Genomic DNA, 16,962 nt, shown 5'->3' with positions numbered 1-16,962 from the left:
AAGAGGAGGGAATACGCCCAAACTCATTCTTTGAAGCCAAGAGCACCCTAATACCAAAACCAGGCAAAGAAAACACCAAAAAAGAAAATTACAGACCAATATCCCTGATAAACAAAGATGCAAAAATACTCAACAAAATATTAGCAAACCAAATTCAAAAATACATCAAAAGGATCATACAATGACCAACTGGAATTCATCACAGGGATGCAAGGATGGTAAAACATTCGAAAATCCATCACCATCATCCACCACATCAACAAAAAGGACAAAAACCACATGATCATCTCCATAGATGCTGAAAAAGCATTCGACCAAATTCAACATCCATTCATGATAAAAACTCAACAAAATGGGTACAGAGGTCAAGTACCTCAACATAATAAAGGCCATCTGTGAAAAACCCACAGCCAATATCATACTGAACAGTGAGAAGCTGAAGGCTTTTCCTCTGAGATTGGGAACAAGACAGGGATGCACACTCGCCCCACTGTTGTTCAACATAGTACTGGAGGTTCTAGCCATGGCAATTAGACAAAACAAAGAAATACAAGGAATCCAAATTGGTTAAGAAGAAGTTAAACTGTCACTATTTGTAGATGACAATGATATTGTACATAAAAAAAAACCCTAAAGACTCCACTCCAAAACTACTAGAACTGCTTTCAGAATACAGCAAAGTCGCAGGATACAAAATTAACACACAGAAATCTGTGGCTTTCCTATACACTAACAATGAACTAATAGAAAGAGAAATCAGGAAAACAATTCAATTCACAACAGCATCAAAAAGAATAAAATACTTAGGAATAAACCTAACCAAGGAAGTGAAAGACCTATACCCTGAAAACTATAAGACACTCTTAAGAGAAATTAAAGAGGTCTGAAATGGAAACTCATCCCTTGCTCTTGGCTAGGAAGAATTAATATTGTCAAAATGGTCATCCTGCCCAAAGCAATATACAGATATGATGCAGTCCCTATAATATTACCAACAGCATTCTTCAATGAACTGTAACAAATAGTTCAAAAATACATATGGAAACACCAAAGACCCCCAATAGCCAAAGCAATCCTGAGAAGGAAGAATAAAGTGGGGGGGATCTCACTCCCCTACTTCAAGCTCTACTACAAAGGCACAGTAATAAAGACAATTTGGTACTGGCACAAGAACAGAGCCACAGAGCAGTGGAACAGAATAGAGACAATTTTAACACAAATATATATGGTCAATTAATATACAATAAAGGAGCCACGGACATACAATGGGGAAAATGACAGTCTCTTCAAAAGATGGTGTTGGCAAAACTGGACAGCTACATGTAAGAGAATGAAACTAGACCACAGTCTAACCACATACACAAAAGTAAATTCAAAATGGATCAAAGACCTGAATGTAAGTCATGAAACCATAAAACTCTTAGAAAAAAACATAGGCAAAAATCTCTCAGACATAAACATGAGTGACCTCTTCATGAACATATCTCCCCGGGCAAGGAAAACAAAAGCAAAAATGAACAAGTGGAACTATATCAAGCTAAAAAGCTTCTGTACAGCAAAGGACACCATCAATAGAACAACAAGGTATCCTACAGTATGGGAGATTATATTCATAAATGACATATCTGATAAAGGGTTGACATCCAAAATATATAAAGAGCTCACACACCTCAACAAACAAAAAGCAAATAATCCAATTAAAAAATGGGCAGAGGAGCTGAACAAACAGTTCTCCAAAGAAGAAATTCAGATGGCCAACAGACACATGAAAAGATGCTCCACATCGTTAGTTGTCAGAGAAATTAAAATTAAAAACACAATGATATATCACCTCACACCAGTAAGGATCACCACCATTCAAAAGACAAACAACAACAAATGTTGGTGAGGTTGTGAGAAAGGGGAACCCTCCTACACTACCGGTGGGAATGTAAATTAGTTCAACCATTGTGGAAAGTAGTATGGAGGTTCCTCAAAAAGCTCAAAATAGAAATACCATTTGACCCAGGAATTTCACTTCTAGGAATTTACCCTAAGGATGCAGCAGCCCAGTTTGAAAAAGACAGATGCACCCATATGTTTATCGCAGTACTATTTACAATAGCCGAGAAATGGAAGCAACCTAAGTGTCCATCAGTAGATGAATGGATAAAGATGTGGTACATATACACAATGGAATATTATTCAGCCATAAGAAGAAAACAAATTCTACCATTTGCAACAACATGGATGGAGCCAGAGGGTATTATGCTCAGTGAAATAAGCCAGGCAGAGAAAGAGAAGTACCAAATGATTTCACTCATATGTGGAGTATAAGGACAAAAAAAAATGAAGGAACCAAACAACAGCAGAATCACAGAACCCAAGAATGGACTAACAGTCACCAAAGGGAAAGGGACTGGGGAGGATGAGTAGGAAGTGAGGGATAAGGGCGGGGAAAAAGAAAGGGGGCCTTACGATTAGTATATATAATGTGGTGTGGGGCATAGGGAGGGATGTGCAACACAGAGAAGACTAGTAGTGATTCTACAGTATCTTACCACGCTGATGGACTGTAACTGTAATGGGGTTTGTGGGGGGGACTTGGTGAAGGGAGGAGCCTAGTAAACATAATGTTCTTCATGTAATTGTAGATTAATGATAACAAAACAAATTTAAAAAAGGAGATTAGATGTAGTAGAAGAGGCAGTAAATAGAATAGAAATTAGAAATGAGGTATACAAAGATGCTGAGGCACAGAGAGATAAGGGGATCCCTAAGAATAAAAGTACTGAGAGAACTGTGTGACCAATCCATATGGAAAAATATCTGCATTATAGGGGTACCAGAAGAAAAATAGAGACAAAAAGGGATATAAAATATCTTTTAGGAGGTAATTGCTGAAAACTTCCCCAATCTGGGGAAGGAGATAGTCTCTCACGCCATGGAGGTGCACAGATCTCCCAAAACAAGGGACCCAAGGAAGACAACACCAAGACATGTAATAATTACAAGGGCAAAGATCAAGGACAAGGACAGACATTCAAAATCAGCCATAGAGAGGAAAAAGATCACCAAGGGTAGCCCATCAACCTATCATCAGACTTCTCAGCAGAAACCTTACAGGCCAGAAGAGAATGGCATGATATATTTAATGCAATGAAACAGAAGGGCCTTGAACCAAGGATACTCTACCTGGCAAGGTTATCATTTAAATTTGAAGGAGGAATTTAAAAAAATTTTTCAGATAAGCAAAAGCTGAGAGAATTTACCTCCCCCAGACCGACTCACCAGTGCATTTTGGATGGACTGCTATAGATGGAAGGATTCCTAAGGCTAAATAGCTCTCACCAGGGGAAATAAATATACAGCAAAGTAGAGCAATTAATTACTAAGCAGATTCAAAATCAAATCAATGACCCCCTAAGTCAATCAGGGGACAAAGAGTACAGAATATGATACCTAATTATAAAGAATGGAGGAGGAAGAAAAAGGAGAGAAAACAAAAAGGACCTTTAGGTTGTGTGTGTAATAGCATACTAAGTGAGTTAAATTAGACTGCTAGATAGTAAGGGAATTACCCTTCAACCTTTGGTAACGACAAATCTAAAGCCTGCAAAGACAATAAGTACATAACTACTGATAATCACTCTAAATGTAAATGGTCTGAATGCACTAATCAAAAGACAAAGAGTCACTGAATGGATAAAAAAACAAGACCCATCTATATGCTACCTACAACAGACTCAATTCAAGCCCAAAATCATACAGAGACTAAAAGTGAAGGGACAGAAAAATATATTTCATGCAACTAATTGGGGAAAAAAACAGGAGTTACAGTACTTGTATCAGACAAAATAGACTTCAAAACAAAGAAAGTAACGAGACAAAGAAGGATACTACATAATGATAAAGGGGTCAGTCCAACAAGAGGATATAACTATTACAAATATTTATGCACCCAACACAGGATCACATACATGTGTGAAACAACTATTAATAGAACTGAAGAGGAAAATAGAATGCAATGCATTCATCTTAGGAGACTGCAACACACCACTCACTCCAAAGGACAGATCAACCAGACAGAAAATGAGTAAGGACACAGAGGCATTGAACAACGTATTAGAACAGATGGACCTAAGGGATATCTACAAAACATTCCATCCAAAAGCAACAAGAGACACATTCTCCTGAAGTGCACAAGGAACATTTTCAAGAATAGATCATATACTGGGCTACAAAAAGAACCTCAGCAAATTCAAAAAGATTGAAATTGTACCAACCAACTTCTCAGACCACAAAGGTATTAAACTAGAAATAAATCACACAAAGAAGACAAAAAAGCCCACAAACACCTGGAGGCTTAATAACATGTCCTAAATAATCAATGGATCAATGACAAAATAAAAACAGAGATCAAACGATATACAGAGACAAATGACAACAATGATTCAAGGCCCCAAAATCTGTGGGATGCAGCAAAGGCGGTGCTAAGAGGGAAGTATCGTGCAATGCAGGCCTACCTCAGGAAAGAAGAACAATCCCATATGAACAGTATAAATGCACAATTAACAAAACTAGAAAAAGAAGAATGTATAAGGCCCAAGGTCAGTAGAAGAAGGGACATAATAAAGATTAGAGGAGAAATAAATGATAATTGAGAAGAATAAAACAATAGAAAGAATCAATGAAAGCAGGAGCTGGTTCTTTGAGAAAATAAAGATAATAGATAAGCCACTAGCCAGATGTATCAAGAAAAAAAAGAGAGTCTACATACATAAACAGAATCAGAAATGAGAAAGTAAAAATCATGAAGGACACCACAGAAATACAAAGAATTATGAGAGAATACAATGAAAAATTATATGTTAACAAACTGGATAACCTAGAAAAAATGGACAACTTTCTAGAAACATACAACCTACCAAGGCTGACCCAGGAAGAAACAGAAAATCTGAATAGACCAATTACCAGCAAGGAAATTGAATTTGTAATCAAAACACTACCTAAGAACAAAACAACGGTTTTACTGTTGAATTTTATCAAACATTTACTGAAGATTTAATACCCATTCTCCTTAAAGTTTTCCAAAACATAGAAGAGGAGGGAATACTAACAAACTCATTCTATGAGGTAAGCATCATTCTAATACCAAAACCAGGTAAAGACACCACAGAAAAAGAAAATTAAAGACCAATATACCAGTGAACATATATGCAAAAATACTCAACAAAATATTAGGAAACCAAATCCAAAAATAAATCAAAAAGATCACACATCATGATCAAGAAGGATTTATTCGAGGGATGCAAGGATGGTACAACATTTGAAAATCCATCAACATCATCCACCACAACATCAACAAAAAGAACAAAAACCATTTAATTATCTCCATAGATGCTGAAAAAGCATTTGACAAAATTCAACATCTATTCATGATAAAAACTCTCAACAAAATGGATGTAGAGGGCAAATACCTCAACGTAATAAAGGCCATATATGACAAACCCACAGCCAACATTATATTTAACAGTGAGAAGCTGAAAGCTTTTCCTTTAAGATCGGGAAAAAGACAAGGATGCCCACTCTCCCCACTTTTATTCAACATAGTACTGCGGGTCCTAGCCACGGCAATCAGATAACACAAAGAAATAAAAGGCATCCAGATTGGCAAGGAAGAAGTTAAACTGTCCCTGTTTACAGATGACATGACATTGTACATAAAAAACCCTAAAGAATCCACTCCATAACTACTATATCTAATATCTGAATTCAGCAAAATTGCAGGATGCAAAATTAATACACGGGAATCTGTTGCATTCCTATACACTAATGATCAGCTAGTAGAAAGAGAAATCAGGAAAACAATTCCATTCACAACTACATCAAAAAGAATAAAATACCTAGAAATAAACCTAACCAAGGAAGTGAAAGACCTATACTCTGAAAACTACAAGACATTCATGAGAGAAATTAAAGAAGACACAAATAAATGGATAGAAAGAGTTAATATTGTCAAAATGGCCATCCTGCCTAAGCAAAACTATACATTCAGTGCAATCCCTATCAAAATACCAACAGCATTTTTCAATGAACTAGAGCAAATAGTTCTAAAATTCATATGCAACCACAAAAAAATCCAAATAGCCAAAGCAATCCTGAGAAGGAAGAATAAAACGTGGGGGATGATGCTCCCCAACTTCAAGCTCTACTACAAAGCCACAGTAATCAAGACAATTTGGTACCGGCACAAGAACAGACTCATAGACCAGTGGAACAGAATAGAGGGCCCAGATATAAACCCAAGCATATATGGTCAATTAATATACGATAAAGGAGTCATATATACAATGGGGAAAAGACAGCCTCTTCAACAACTGGTGTTAGAAAAACTGGACAATTACATGCAGGAGAGTGAAACTGGATTATTGTCTAACCCCATACACAGAAGTAAACTCAAAATGGATCAAAGACCTGAATGTAAGTCATGAAACCATAAAACTCTTAGGAGAAAACATAGGCAAAAATCTCTTAAATATAAACATGATCAAATTTTTCCTGAATGCATCTCCTCGGGCAAGGTAAACAAAATCGAAAATTGACCAGTGGGACTATATCAAGCTAAGAAGCTTCTGTACAGCAAAGAACACTATCAGCAGAACAAAAAGGCATCCTAAAGTATGGAAGAATATATTTGTAAATGACATATCTGACAAGGGGCTAACATCCAAAATATATAAAGACCTTACATGCCTCAACACCCAAAAAGTAAATAACCCTATTAAAAAATGGGTGGTGTATCTGAATAGTCATTTCTCCAAAGAAGAAATTCAAATGGCTAACAGGCACATGAAAAGATGCTCCACATCGCTAATTATCAGGGAAATGCAAATTAAAACTACAATGAGATATATCACCTCACACCAGTTAGGATGGCCAACATAGAAAACACTAGGAACAACAAAAGCAGAAAATGGGAAACCCTTCCACACTGCTGGTGGGAGTGTAAAATACTTCAACCATTGTGGAAAGCAGTATGGAGGTTCCTCAAAAACCTCAAAATAGAAATACCATTTGACCCAGGAACTCCACTCCTAGGAATTTATCCTAAGAATGCAGTATTTTAGTTTCAAAAAGACATATGCACCTCTATGTTTATTGCATCACCATTTACAAAAAACAAGAAATGGAAGCAACCCAAGTGTCCATCAGTAGACGAATGCATAAAGAAGATGTAGTACATATACACAATGGAATATTATTCAGCCATAAGAAGAAAACAAATCCTACCATTTGTAACAACATGAGCGGAGCTAGAGGGTATTATGCTCAGTGAAATAAGCCAGGGGGAGAAAGACAAGTTCCAATTGATTTCACTCATCTGTGGAGCATAAGAACAAAGCAAAAACTGAAGGAACAAAACAGCAGCAGACTCACAGAACCCAAGAATGGGTTGCCAAAGGGAAAGGGACTGGGGAAGGTGGGTGGGAAGGGAGGGAGAAGGGGAAGAAGGAGCATTATGATTAGCACACATAACATGTGGGGGAGTACGAGGAAGGCAGTATAGCACAGAGAAGAGAAGTAGTGACTATATCATCTTACTACGCTGACGGACAGTGACTGTAAAGGGGTATGTGGTGGCGACTTGATAATGCGGGGAATTTAGTAACTGCAGTGTTGCTTATATGATTGTATATTAATGATATCAAAATAAAAATAAAAAATAAAAAAGTATGCACACAGATACACACATACACACAACCGGCCAGTTTATAAAAGAAGCAGAGAATAACTAAGTGAATATTGATATAATCTTGGTTGGTGTAGGGCTTTATGCTGTAAAGCCAAAACATGACTTATTGAGTAAACTACTATAAAGAAAACCTTAAAAATTTTTTTCCAAACCAAGAAATTGGAAGATATTTAGTTATTTGCAATTTATAGATGATGATGGGCTAATATATCCAACATAACAAAAGCTCATAAAAACCTTATAGAAATATTAACCAAAAATAGCGTAAATCACAAAAAAATAAAATAAATGAAGAAATCTGGTCAACAAACATGAAATATACACATTTTCACAATTCTCAAATAAAGGCACTTTTAAAAACAATTATAAATAAGTGTGTCAATATGTGTATATATGTATGAATATATATATATATATATATATATTGCTATACACAAACAAATACATAAATCCATGTGCATAGTCCCAATATATTAGCAAGTTTAAAGAGATAGATAATATCCATTATAAATCAGAGTGCATAGTGGTAAGTTATCAGAAAACACTTTGGCTAGGAGGAGCTTGATTTCATTTGTAGATAATACAATTGTTTCCATTATTAGGTGGGAAAATTTAGTTATTACAAGAATCACATTATTTTTTTGACACAGTTCAAAACTCACAATGTATCTAGGCTTCACTGCCCTCAGTGTGAAAGGGAATTAAGTAGATCTAGTAGAAGGGCATGTTATAAAATAATGCTGACCTATAGCTATCATCCAGTTATACATACAATTTTTGAAATCACACTCCTTTTTTAAAAGTTCATTAAAAGACATGAAATCATCTAATTAGTATTTTCTAATGTGTTATACTGACATACCAAATTATATGAAATTTACTACCATAGTATATTATACTATTTTATTTGTAAATCCAATAAGAAAATTGAAATAAAATGTCAAACAACCACAATAAAAGAAAACGTACCTGATAAATCTATTGAAAAGGAAGACTGTGCTCCGGATGACCCGTGCTGTCCGTGACTCTTCATGCTGAGATCTAGATAAATTTAAGCCATCATCCATGTGGCCTTCATGATGCATAATAGCCTGTAGGAGAGCAGAAGTAATGCCATCACTTCCAACATTCCTTTTCCAAACAGGTATGAAGATGAACACTCAAAAATGTGAGCCATAACAATCAAAACACAGATAGGACTTTAAAGCTGTTGCATATAGGTAAAGTATATACAGGTAATATTATGTACAAATTCATTATTAGTTATATATTCCTAAGCATATATTCATTCAGTTGTTTTAAAGAATGACTCAGTTATTGGTTTTAAAGAATAAATTAATACACGCATTGAGCTGTGTAAAACAAACACCAGTGTTTTCACCTATCTATGTTCAATAACTGATCCACAGTCTAAGCAAACTCCAAACAAAGCAGCAAAGGAAACCATTATATTAGTATACCAGTTATACACTAATTCTGAATAAAGACTGGCCAATTAATTAGTACTGAGCAAAGCTTCTAAGCCATCTAAGTTCTTTTAAAAACACATTTTTATTTTATTAGTTATTTTGTTAGGCTTCATGTTTTTGAACTTTCCAAGAAAGTATAACATGAGAAAAGAGGAATGCAATAATCTTAAAAGAACAGTTGAATGAATTTTACAAGGTGAACACACCCTATAACAAGCACCCAGATTGATAGAGAGAACTAGTTATAGCGCCTTAAAATCTCCCCTGGTGCTCCCTTGGACACTATTCTTCCCAATGTTCCCCACCTCCCTGACTTTCAACAGCAAAGGTCAGTTGTGGACTATGTATAAATGAAAGCTTTGTGTCTAGCTGCTTTCACTCAATACTTGTAGCAAGATATTTTAGGTTCTAGTCATGGGTGTTGAACTAAAATCAGTAACTAGAACTAAAATTATAAACTATCTAGAAAGAAATGTCAAAGGAGCTCCTTCTATCAAATCACTGAGACAGAGATATATTTGTATACAAAGGCAATATTTTAGCATAAAAGCCTTCACAGAGAAAAAATAAAAAAGACTCTAATGAAGGGATATATTACTCATTTCAAGACTCTAAAAGAGAAAAATAAAGTTGAAAAGGGTAATTAATGAAGATAAAAAGAGGAATTAATGAACTAGAAATTAGATAAAATACTAGAAGCAATAAATAAATCCAAACTGATTCCTTAAAAAGATAAATAAAATATATAAACCTCTCATAAACCAGGCTAAAGATAAAACAGAGAGAGAAAAAAACAACAAAAACAAAGACTGGCATATAAGATATAAAAGACATTAAAATTATAAAATTGTAATAAGACAGTCCTGTGTGGAACTCCATGGCAAAAAAAAATTGTTTAAACATAATTGAATATCCCAGAGGAAATGGTGGCTTTCTATAAAATTAAAATTGAAAGGAATCCTGCAAACTAAGTAGAAAATTTGATGAGATCAGCATTTTTAAAGGAGATTGGTCAGAAATTTAAGTTACGGTATCTATAAGATGCAAGAACTAGATGATTTCACAAATGATTTATAATGACTCTTCAAAGAACATATATTCTAATGGTAGACTAGTCCTGACCAGGTTATAAGCAAACTATGGCCTCTTGTTCTTTTCTGTACAGCCTGTGAACTACAAATGGCTTTTACATTTTTAAATGGCTGAAAAGGCCAAAAAAATATTTCATGACACTTTATTTTACTGCAATGGTCTGGAACCAAACCCACAAAATCTCCAAAGTATGCTTGCATATAGCTTTGAATTTTCCTTGAACAGTTTAGAATGTTTTATTTGAAAAGACAAGGTTGATTTTAGTGACACATTTAACTCAATATATCCAAAATATTTTTATTTCAACATGTAATAAATACACAGATTTGCTCATGTGATATCTTACATCACCCTGTTTTTAATTTTTTGTCTTGACAATCCAGTATTTTACATGTAAAGAATATTTTGATTTGGATACCAAATTATTAGTGAAAATACTTGAATTGTTTAAGAATTTATGACTTTCATGGTTGAAAACATACATTTACAGACCTAAGCTGTTCCAGAACTATATAAGCTTTCTAATAGCTTAAGTATAACCTTTTAATTTAGATTAATTAAAAGTAAACAAAACTAAAAATTCAGTGCCTATAGCACTAGCCACACTCAAGAACCAAATAGCCACATGTAGATAGTAACTCCTGATTTGGACAGCACAGCCCGAGACTGTACTTCAAGTTTATGGCAATCACAAAGAACATAGGCAATGGGAAAAAACAGACACATCCAGAACATGGGACATTCTATAACTGGCCTACTTTCTTTAAAACGTCAATTGCATTGGACAAAAATAAAATGAGGAAATATTCTAGATTAAAAGAGACTAAAGAAGCATAAAAAATAAGCAAATGCATGAACCCTGATTAGATCCTGATTTGCATATAAAGACATTCTTAGGACAGTAGAGGAAATGTTAAGTGTGAACAGGATATTAGATGATATAATGGAATTATCACTTTTATTAGGTATAAGAAAGGTACTGTGTGTGTGTGTGTGTGTGTGTATGTACAGATACACATAGATACAGAGAGAAAGAAGGGATGGAAGGAAGAAAGAAATGTTAATATTGCAAACTATTAATAATTGTTGAATCTAATTCGAGGTTATGTGGTTAATTGGATTAGTCTTTTAACCTTTTGTATGTCTGAAATTTTTGAAAATAAAACATTGGGGAGAAAAGATCAAAAAGAAAATCTACTAAATCTGGAAAAAGATTTGGCCATGACCAGACATCATTATCAAAATAAAAATTTGTTTCAAAGCCCAGTCAAGTCCAATCAAACTCTTCTGCTATGAATGTGGACATTACCTGTTCACTGTAAAATGCTAACACAGTGCCCTCTTTGCTCAAAATTCTGCAAATGGAAGGCAGCTGGAGACCAAGCTAACAGGTACATGTGGGATCTCATCAACTCAATTGTAACATCACGCCCTTGAAAATATATTTTCTTTCAAGAAATATTGGTAGAATATCTACTATGGTTCAGGCACCAGCAATTGTGAATATAAAAATAAAATACATGAGTCTAGGGCTCTCTTGTCCCCTCCTGGCGTGAGCTGGGAGCTCTGTCTGTCCTCTCACTTTCTCTCTCAATAAAAGCCTCCCTGGCTCCCCTGCCTTGAAAAACAAACAAAAAAAATACATGAGTCTAGTAATGGAGATGGATGATAAGTCGTGATTCTATACCTTTGTCACACACCTTTCTCACTATACCTCCCCCTTAGTCTGTGAACTGAACTTAGTCTAGCCTCCAACTTTTCATCTTCTGAGGATCTCAAAAAGCAACTTCAACTCTTTGGATCCAAACAACCAACAACTTGGATAAAAATGAGAGACAGTTCATAAGTGAAAGAAGCTATATACAAGAGTATGGACTGCATGATTCCACTTCATTTATATCAAGTGTCTGCATTGGTAAAACTAATCAATGGTGGGAGAGGATTACAAAAAATAAACTTAACCCTGGGGAAGAAAGCAGGAAAGGAAGGCTGCACAACTTTCTGCGGAAATGGAAAGGTTTCATATTGTGAAGGGCATGGGTCACACAAATGTAGCCTTTTCTCAAAACCCTGCAGTTAATTTTTTGCATTTCAATGTTTTTAAGGTTTAACTCTAAAAACCCAAAGTAAGTAACAGTAATAATCTAGTGAGACATGGCAAGGGGCCAGTGGAAGTGTAAATGAAACAAGAGCAGGAGAGCATTAGAAATGGTGAAGATGAGTGACAGATACATGAGGATTCATTGTACTATTTTGTTTTCTTTGCATACATTTGAGTGTTACATAATAAAAAGTTAATAATAACGAAGCTCAGTCACAGGAAATAAGGAGTGCTTTACAAATACTGAATACAAACTAATGCATTTCAACGTGTGAGCCTAGATCAAAGACCTCAAGGAAAAGGGGTCATTTTATAAAGATTATCTGGGTCTGTGGGAGAATTGCCCCAGGCTCTCCATCCCAGGTTTTGAAGGAGGCAGAACAGGGATGCATTTAAGACCAATTCCATCAAAGCAGAATCAGCCTCTCCACTAAAATCACAACTGGTCCCTCTAAAGAGACCACAGTTACCTTGAACAAACTACACTGCAATATGTAGATGTTATGATTAATAAATATAATTGCAGATAAAAATTTCTGCCCCACTATAGTCTTCCTTTCCAAGGTCTTACATTTGTAGAAATAATATCTGTCTTGTTATTTGGTTCCATGCACTATATTACATTTTACAGTTGGTGTAAAAATATTAACTATGAACAATATCGTAACATGTACTCACCCTCAGGGAGCTCAAAAATTAGGAAAGAAACATTTATGAGAGCAGCCTAGTAAATAAAATAGCACAAAGGCCTGTATAAAAAATTTAATGAGCTGTACACAAATACTATAAGACAAAGAAGGGTGGAGGGGATAAGCTGAGACAGGAAGAATTTCTAAGATCACCTTTAAACTTAACCTCTGGAGAATGGATAGGAATTAGGTGGAAAAAAAAATATTTTAAAGGGCATTCCAAGAAAGGAAACGGTATATGCAAAGACACAGATGTGTAAAAGCCATGATTTTGCTATTTTTCTGTGTGGGACGGCAAAGAATGTGGTTGAAGTGGTGCTCTCGTAAAGCTCAAGGTGGTGCCTGGAGATCCGACTGAGAATAGCAGAGCCGGGACAGGTGGGAGGCAGGTCAGGGAGGGCAGCTTCTCATGATTCAACAGTGCAGTTGTCTCATAAGCCGTGAGGTGTCAGGAAAGGCATAGAGGTGATTGTGCACAGGTGTTTCTGCATTTCAGAAACATAATCCCAGAAGGAGTATGGAGGACAAAGTGAACTGGGCAGATTAAGCTAGAGTCCAGGGAAGAGTATATTTCTTCGCTTAATATTAAATCATGACGTAACATCCGGTATTGTTCACTTTACAAAAACCGAAGAGTATATTATGGTGGTATTTGACCTTTAACATGTACATCATGTACTTTAGCAGGTGGTTCAAAATGTTAGCTTCCTCTTTCCGTCTTGTGTTTGTGTTCTTTAGTCATAAAAAATGACTCCCATAATAGGGTCTTTATGTCATCTTACCTTACGTTGGATGGACCCCATTCTCACAGATTTCACATCCACAGACTGGTAAGTCAACCACAGGCCTGTATTTATGTGCTGTATATAGCATACTGAGTCTCCATATTTTATTTCAGATGTTCCCATTCCATCGACTTCTTTCCTTATGCCTACATCCAATTTTTCCTAAGGCAAGAGGAAAAAAAAGAGGAGCAAAACATTTAAAAATAGTAGCTTATATTGAAAGAACATTTCATTATTTTAAATATCTTCCTTGAAAAATTCAGCCCTCTGAAGTCCTCTGAAATTGTAATGATTGAGTATTCCATTCTAGCACTTCAACCTGTACTGAAAATCAAAGTAAGAAATTACAAAAATAAGGAACATATTCTTAATTATTCATATTGCTAGAAAATTATTTTGGCCATAACATAAAATTTGATATTGCCTAATAGCAAACTCTTAACCAGAGATTTAAAATTAGTAGTTTAGGCTTTATATTCTTTCCAGATTACTTTTTTCATTATTGGTGGTTAAGAACATAGGTTTAGGGGAAAGAAATTCTAGTTCTAGTCCAATTTCTGCCATTCATTAGCTCTAGGACCTTAGAACAAGTTAATGAAGCCTTTTAAGATGAGGTTTTATCATGTGTAAACAGAACTAGCAAAAGTATCTTCCCCATAGCATCAGGAACAAATGAGATAATGCATGTAAAATTTGCAGCACAGTGCCTGGGATAAAATAAACACTTAAATAAATTTTAATGCTTTTGACCACGCAAATGGTGTTGATAATGGTGATGATGATGTTAAGGAAGATGTTAATGATAATGATAATTACTTTTGTATTAACTAAAGCTATAATTCAGTTTACACTACAATAATTTCCAACTTGGACCCAGAGGTATTCACGCCTAAAGGGCTACCATGCTAAGCTCCCTGGGTAATGAAGAAGTGATTGATCCTCTGATACCAAGTAAATGGTTTTTTTAAAGCCCTACTTATTTTTTTTTAATTTATTTATTTTTAATTTTTTGGAGAACATTCTGTTTACTAGGCTCTCCCCTACCCCAAGTCCCCCCACAAACCCCATTACAGTCACTCTCCATCAGCATAACAAGACGCTGTAGAATCACTACTTGTCTTCTAGGCGTTGCAAAGCCCTCCCCTTTCCCCACCCCCAACATTATACATGCTAATCATAATACCCCCTTTCTTCTTTCCCCCCCTTATCCCTCCCTACCCTCCCATTCTCCCCAGTCTCTTTCCCTTTGGTAACTGTTAATCCATTCTTGGGTTCTGTGATTCTGCTGCTGTTTTGTTCCTTAAGATTTCTTTTGTTCTTATACTCCACAGATGAGTGAAATCATTTGGTATTTCTCTTTCTCCGCTTGGCTTATTTCACTGAGCATAATACCCTCTAGCTCCATCCATGTTGTTGCAAATGGTAGAATTTGTTTTCTTCTTATGGCTGAATAATATTCCATTGTGTATATGTACCACCTCTTCTTTATCCATTCATCTACTGATGGACACTTAGGTTGCTTCCATTTCTTGGCTACTGTAAATAGTGCTGCAATAAACATATGGGTGCATCTGTCTTTTTCAAACTGGAGTGCTGCATCCTTAGGGTAATTTCCTAGAAGTGGAATTCCTGGGTCAAATGGTAGGTCTATTTTGAGCATTCTGAGGAACCTCCATATTGCTTTCCACAATGGTTGAACTAATTTACATTCCCACCAGCAGTGTAGGAGGGTTCCCCTTTCTCCGCAACCTTGCCAACATTTGTTGTTGTTTGTCTTTTGGATGGAGGCCATTCTTACTGGTGTGAGGTGATATCTCATTGTGGTTTTAATTTGCATTTCTCTGATAACTAGCGATGTGGAGCATCTTTTCATGTGTCTGTTGGCCATCTGAATTTCTTCTTTGGAGAACTATCTGTTCAGCTCCTCTGCCCATTTTTTAATTGGATTATTTGCTTTTTGTTTGTTGAGGTGCATGAGATCTTTATATATTGTGGATGTCAAGCCTTTATCGGATCTGTCATTTACGAACATATTCTCCCATACTGTAGGGTACCTTGTTGTTCTATTGATGGTGTCCTTTGCTGTACAGAAGCTTTTCAGCTTAACATGGTCCCACTTGTTCATTTATGCTTTTGTTTTCCTTGTGCAGGGAGATATATTCATGAAGAAGTCGCTAATGTTCACATCCAAGAGATTTTTGCCTATGTTTTTTTTCTAAGAGTTTTATGGTTTCATGACTTACATTCAGGTCTTTAATCCATTTGGAGTTTACTTTTGTGTATGAGGTTAGACAGTGATACAGTTTCATTCTCTTACATGTAGTGGTCCAGGTCTGCCAGCACCATCTGTTGAAGAGACTGTCGTTTCCCCATTGTATGTCCATGGCTCCTTTATCAAATATTAATTGACCATATAAGTTTGGGTTAATGTCTGGAGCCTCCAATCTGTTCCACTGGTCTGTGGCTCTGTTCTTGTGCCAGTACCAAACTGTCTTGATTACTATGGCTTTGTAGTAGAGCTTGAAGTTGGGGAGTGAGATACCAGCCACTTTATTCTTCTTTCTCAGGACTGCTTTGGCTATTTGGGGTCTTTGGTACTTCCATATGAATTTTTGAACTACTTGTTTCAGTTCATTGAAGAACGTTGTTAGTAATTTGATAGGGATTGCATCAAAACTGTATATTGCTTTGGGGAGGATGGCCATTTTGACGATATTAATTCTTCCTAGCCAAGAGCATGGGATGAGTTTCCATTTGTTAGTGTCCTCTTTAACTTCTCTTAAGAGTGTCTTATAGTTTTCAGGGTATAGTTCTTTCACTTCCTTGTTTAGGTTTATTCCTAGGTATTTTATTCTTTTGATGCTATTGCGAATGGAATTGTTTTCCTGATTTCTCTTTCTATTGGCTCATTGTTAGTGTATAGGAAAGTGACAGATTTCTGTGTGTTAATTTGGTATCCTGCAACTTTGCTGTATTCTGATATCAGTTCTAGTAGTCTTTGAGTGGAGTCTTTATGGTTTTTTATGTACAATATCATGTCATCAGCAAATAGTGACAGTTTAACTTCTTCTTTACCAATCTGGATTCCTTG

The 16,962-nt window shown here is 35.7% G+C and overlaps 1 protein-coding gene across 1 annotated transcript in view; it reads right to left on the bottom strand.

Moving 5' to 3' along the window:
• RYR2 (ryanodine receptor 2) overlaps window positions 1-16,962 on the bottom strand; it is a 961,351-nt gene that overhangs the window by 446,541 nt on the left and 497,848 nt on the right. The window contains exons 13-14 of the mRNA XM_057505755.1: window positions 13,869-14,033; window positions 8,705-8,826 (exon numbers count right to left, since the gene is read on the bottom strand). Of these exons, the coding sequence (XP_057361738.1) occupies window positions 8,705-8,826; window positions 13,869-14,033 (287 nt within the window). The remainder of the gene's footprint in view (window positions 1-8,704; window positions 8,827-13,868; window positions 14,034-16,962) is intronic.

This window comes from Manis pentadactyla, chromosome 8, assembly GCF_030020395.1.
Source record: "Manis pentadactyla isolate mManPen7 chromosome 8, mManPen7.hap1, whole genome shotgun sequence".
Lineage (NCBI taxonomy): Eukaryota > Metazoa > Chordata > Mammalia > Pholidota > Manidae > Manis > Manis pentadactyla.
This window is presented reverse-complemented; position numbering and strand designations above follow the sequence as displayed.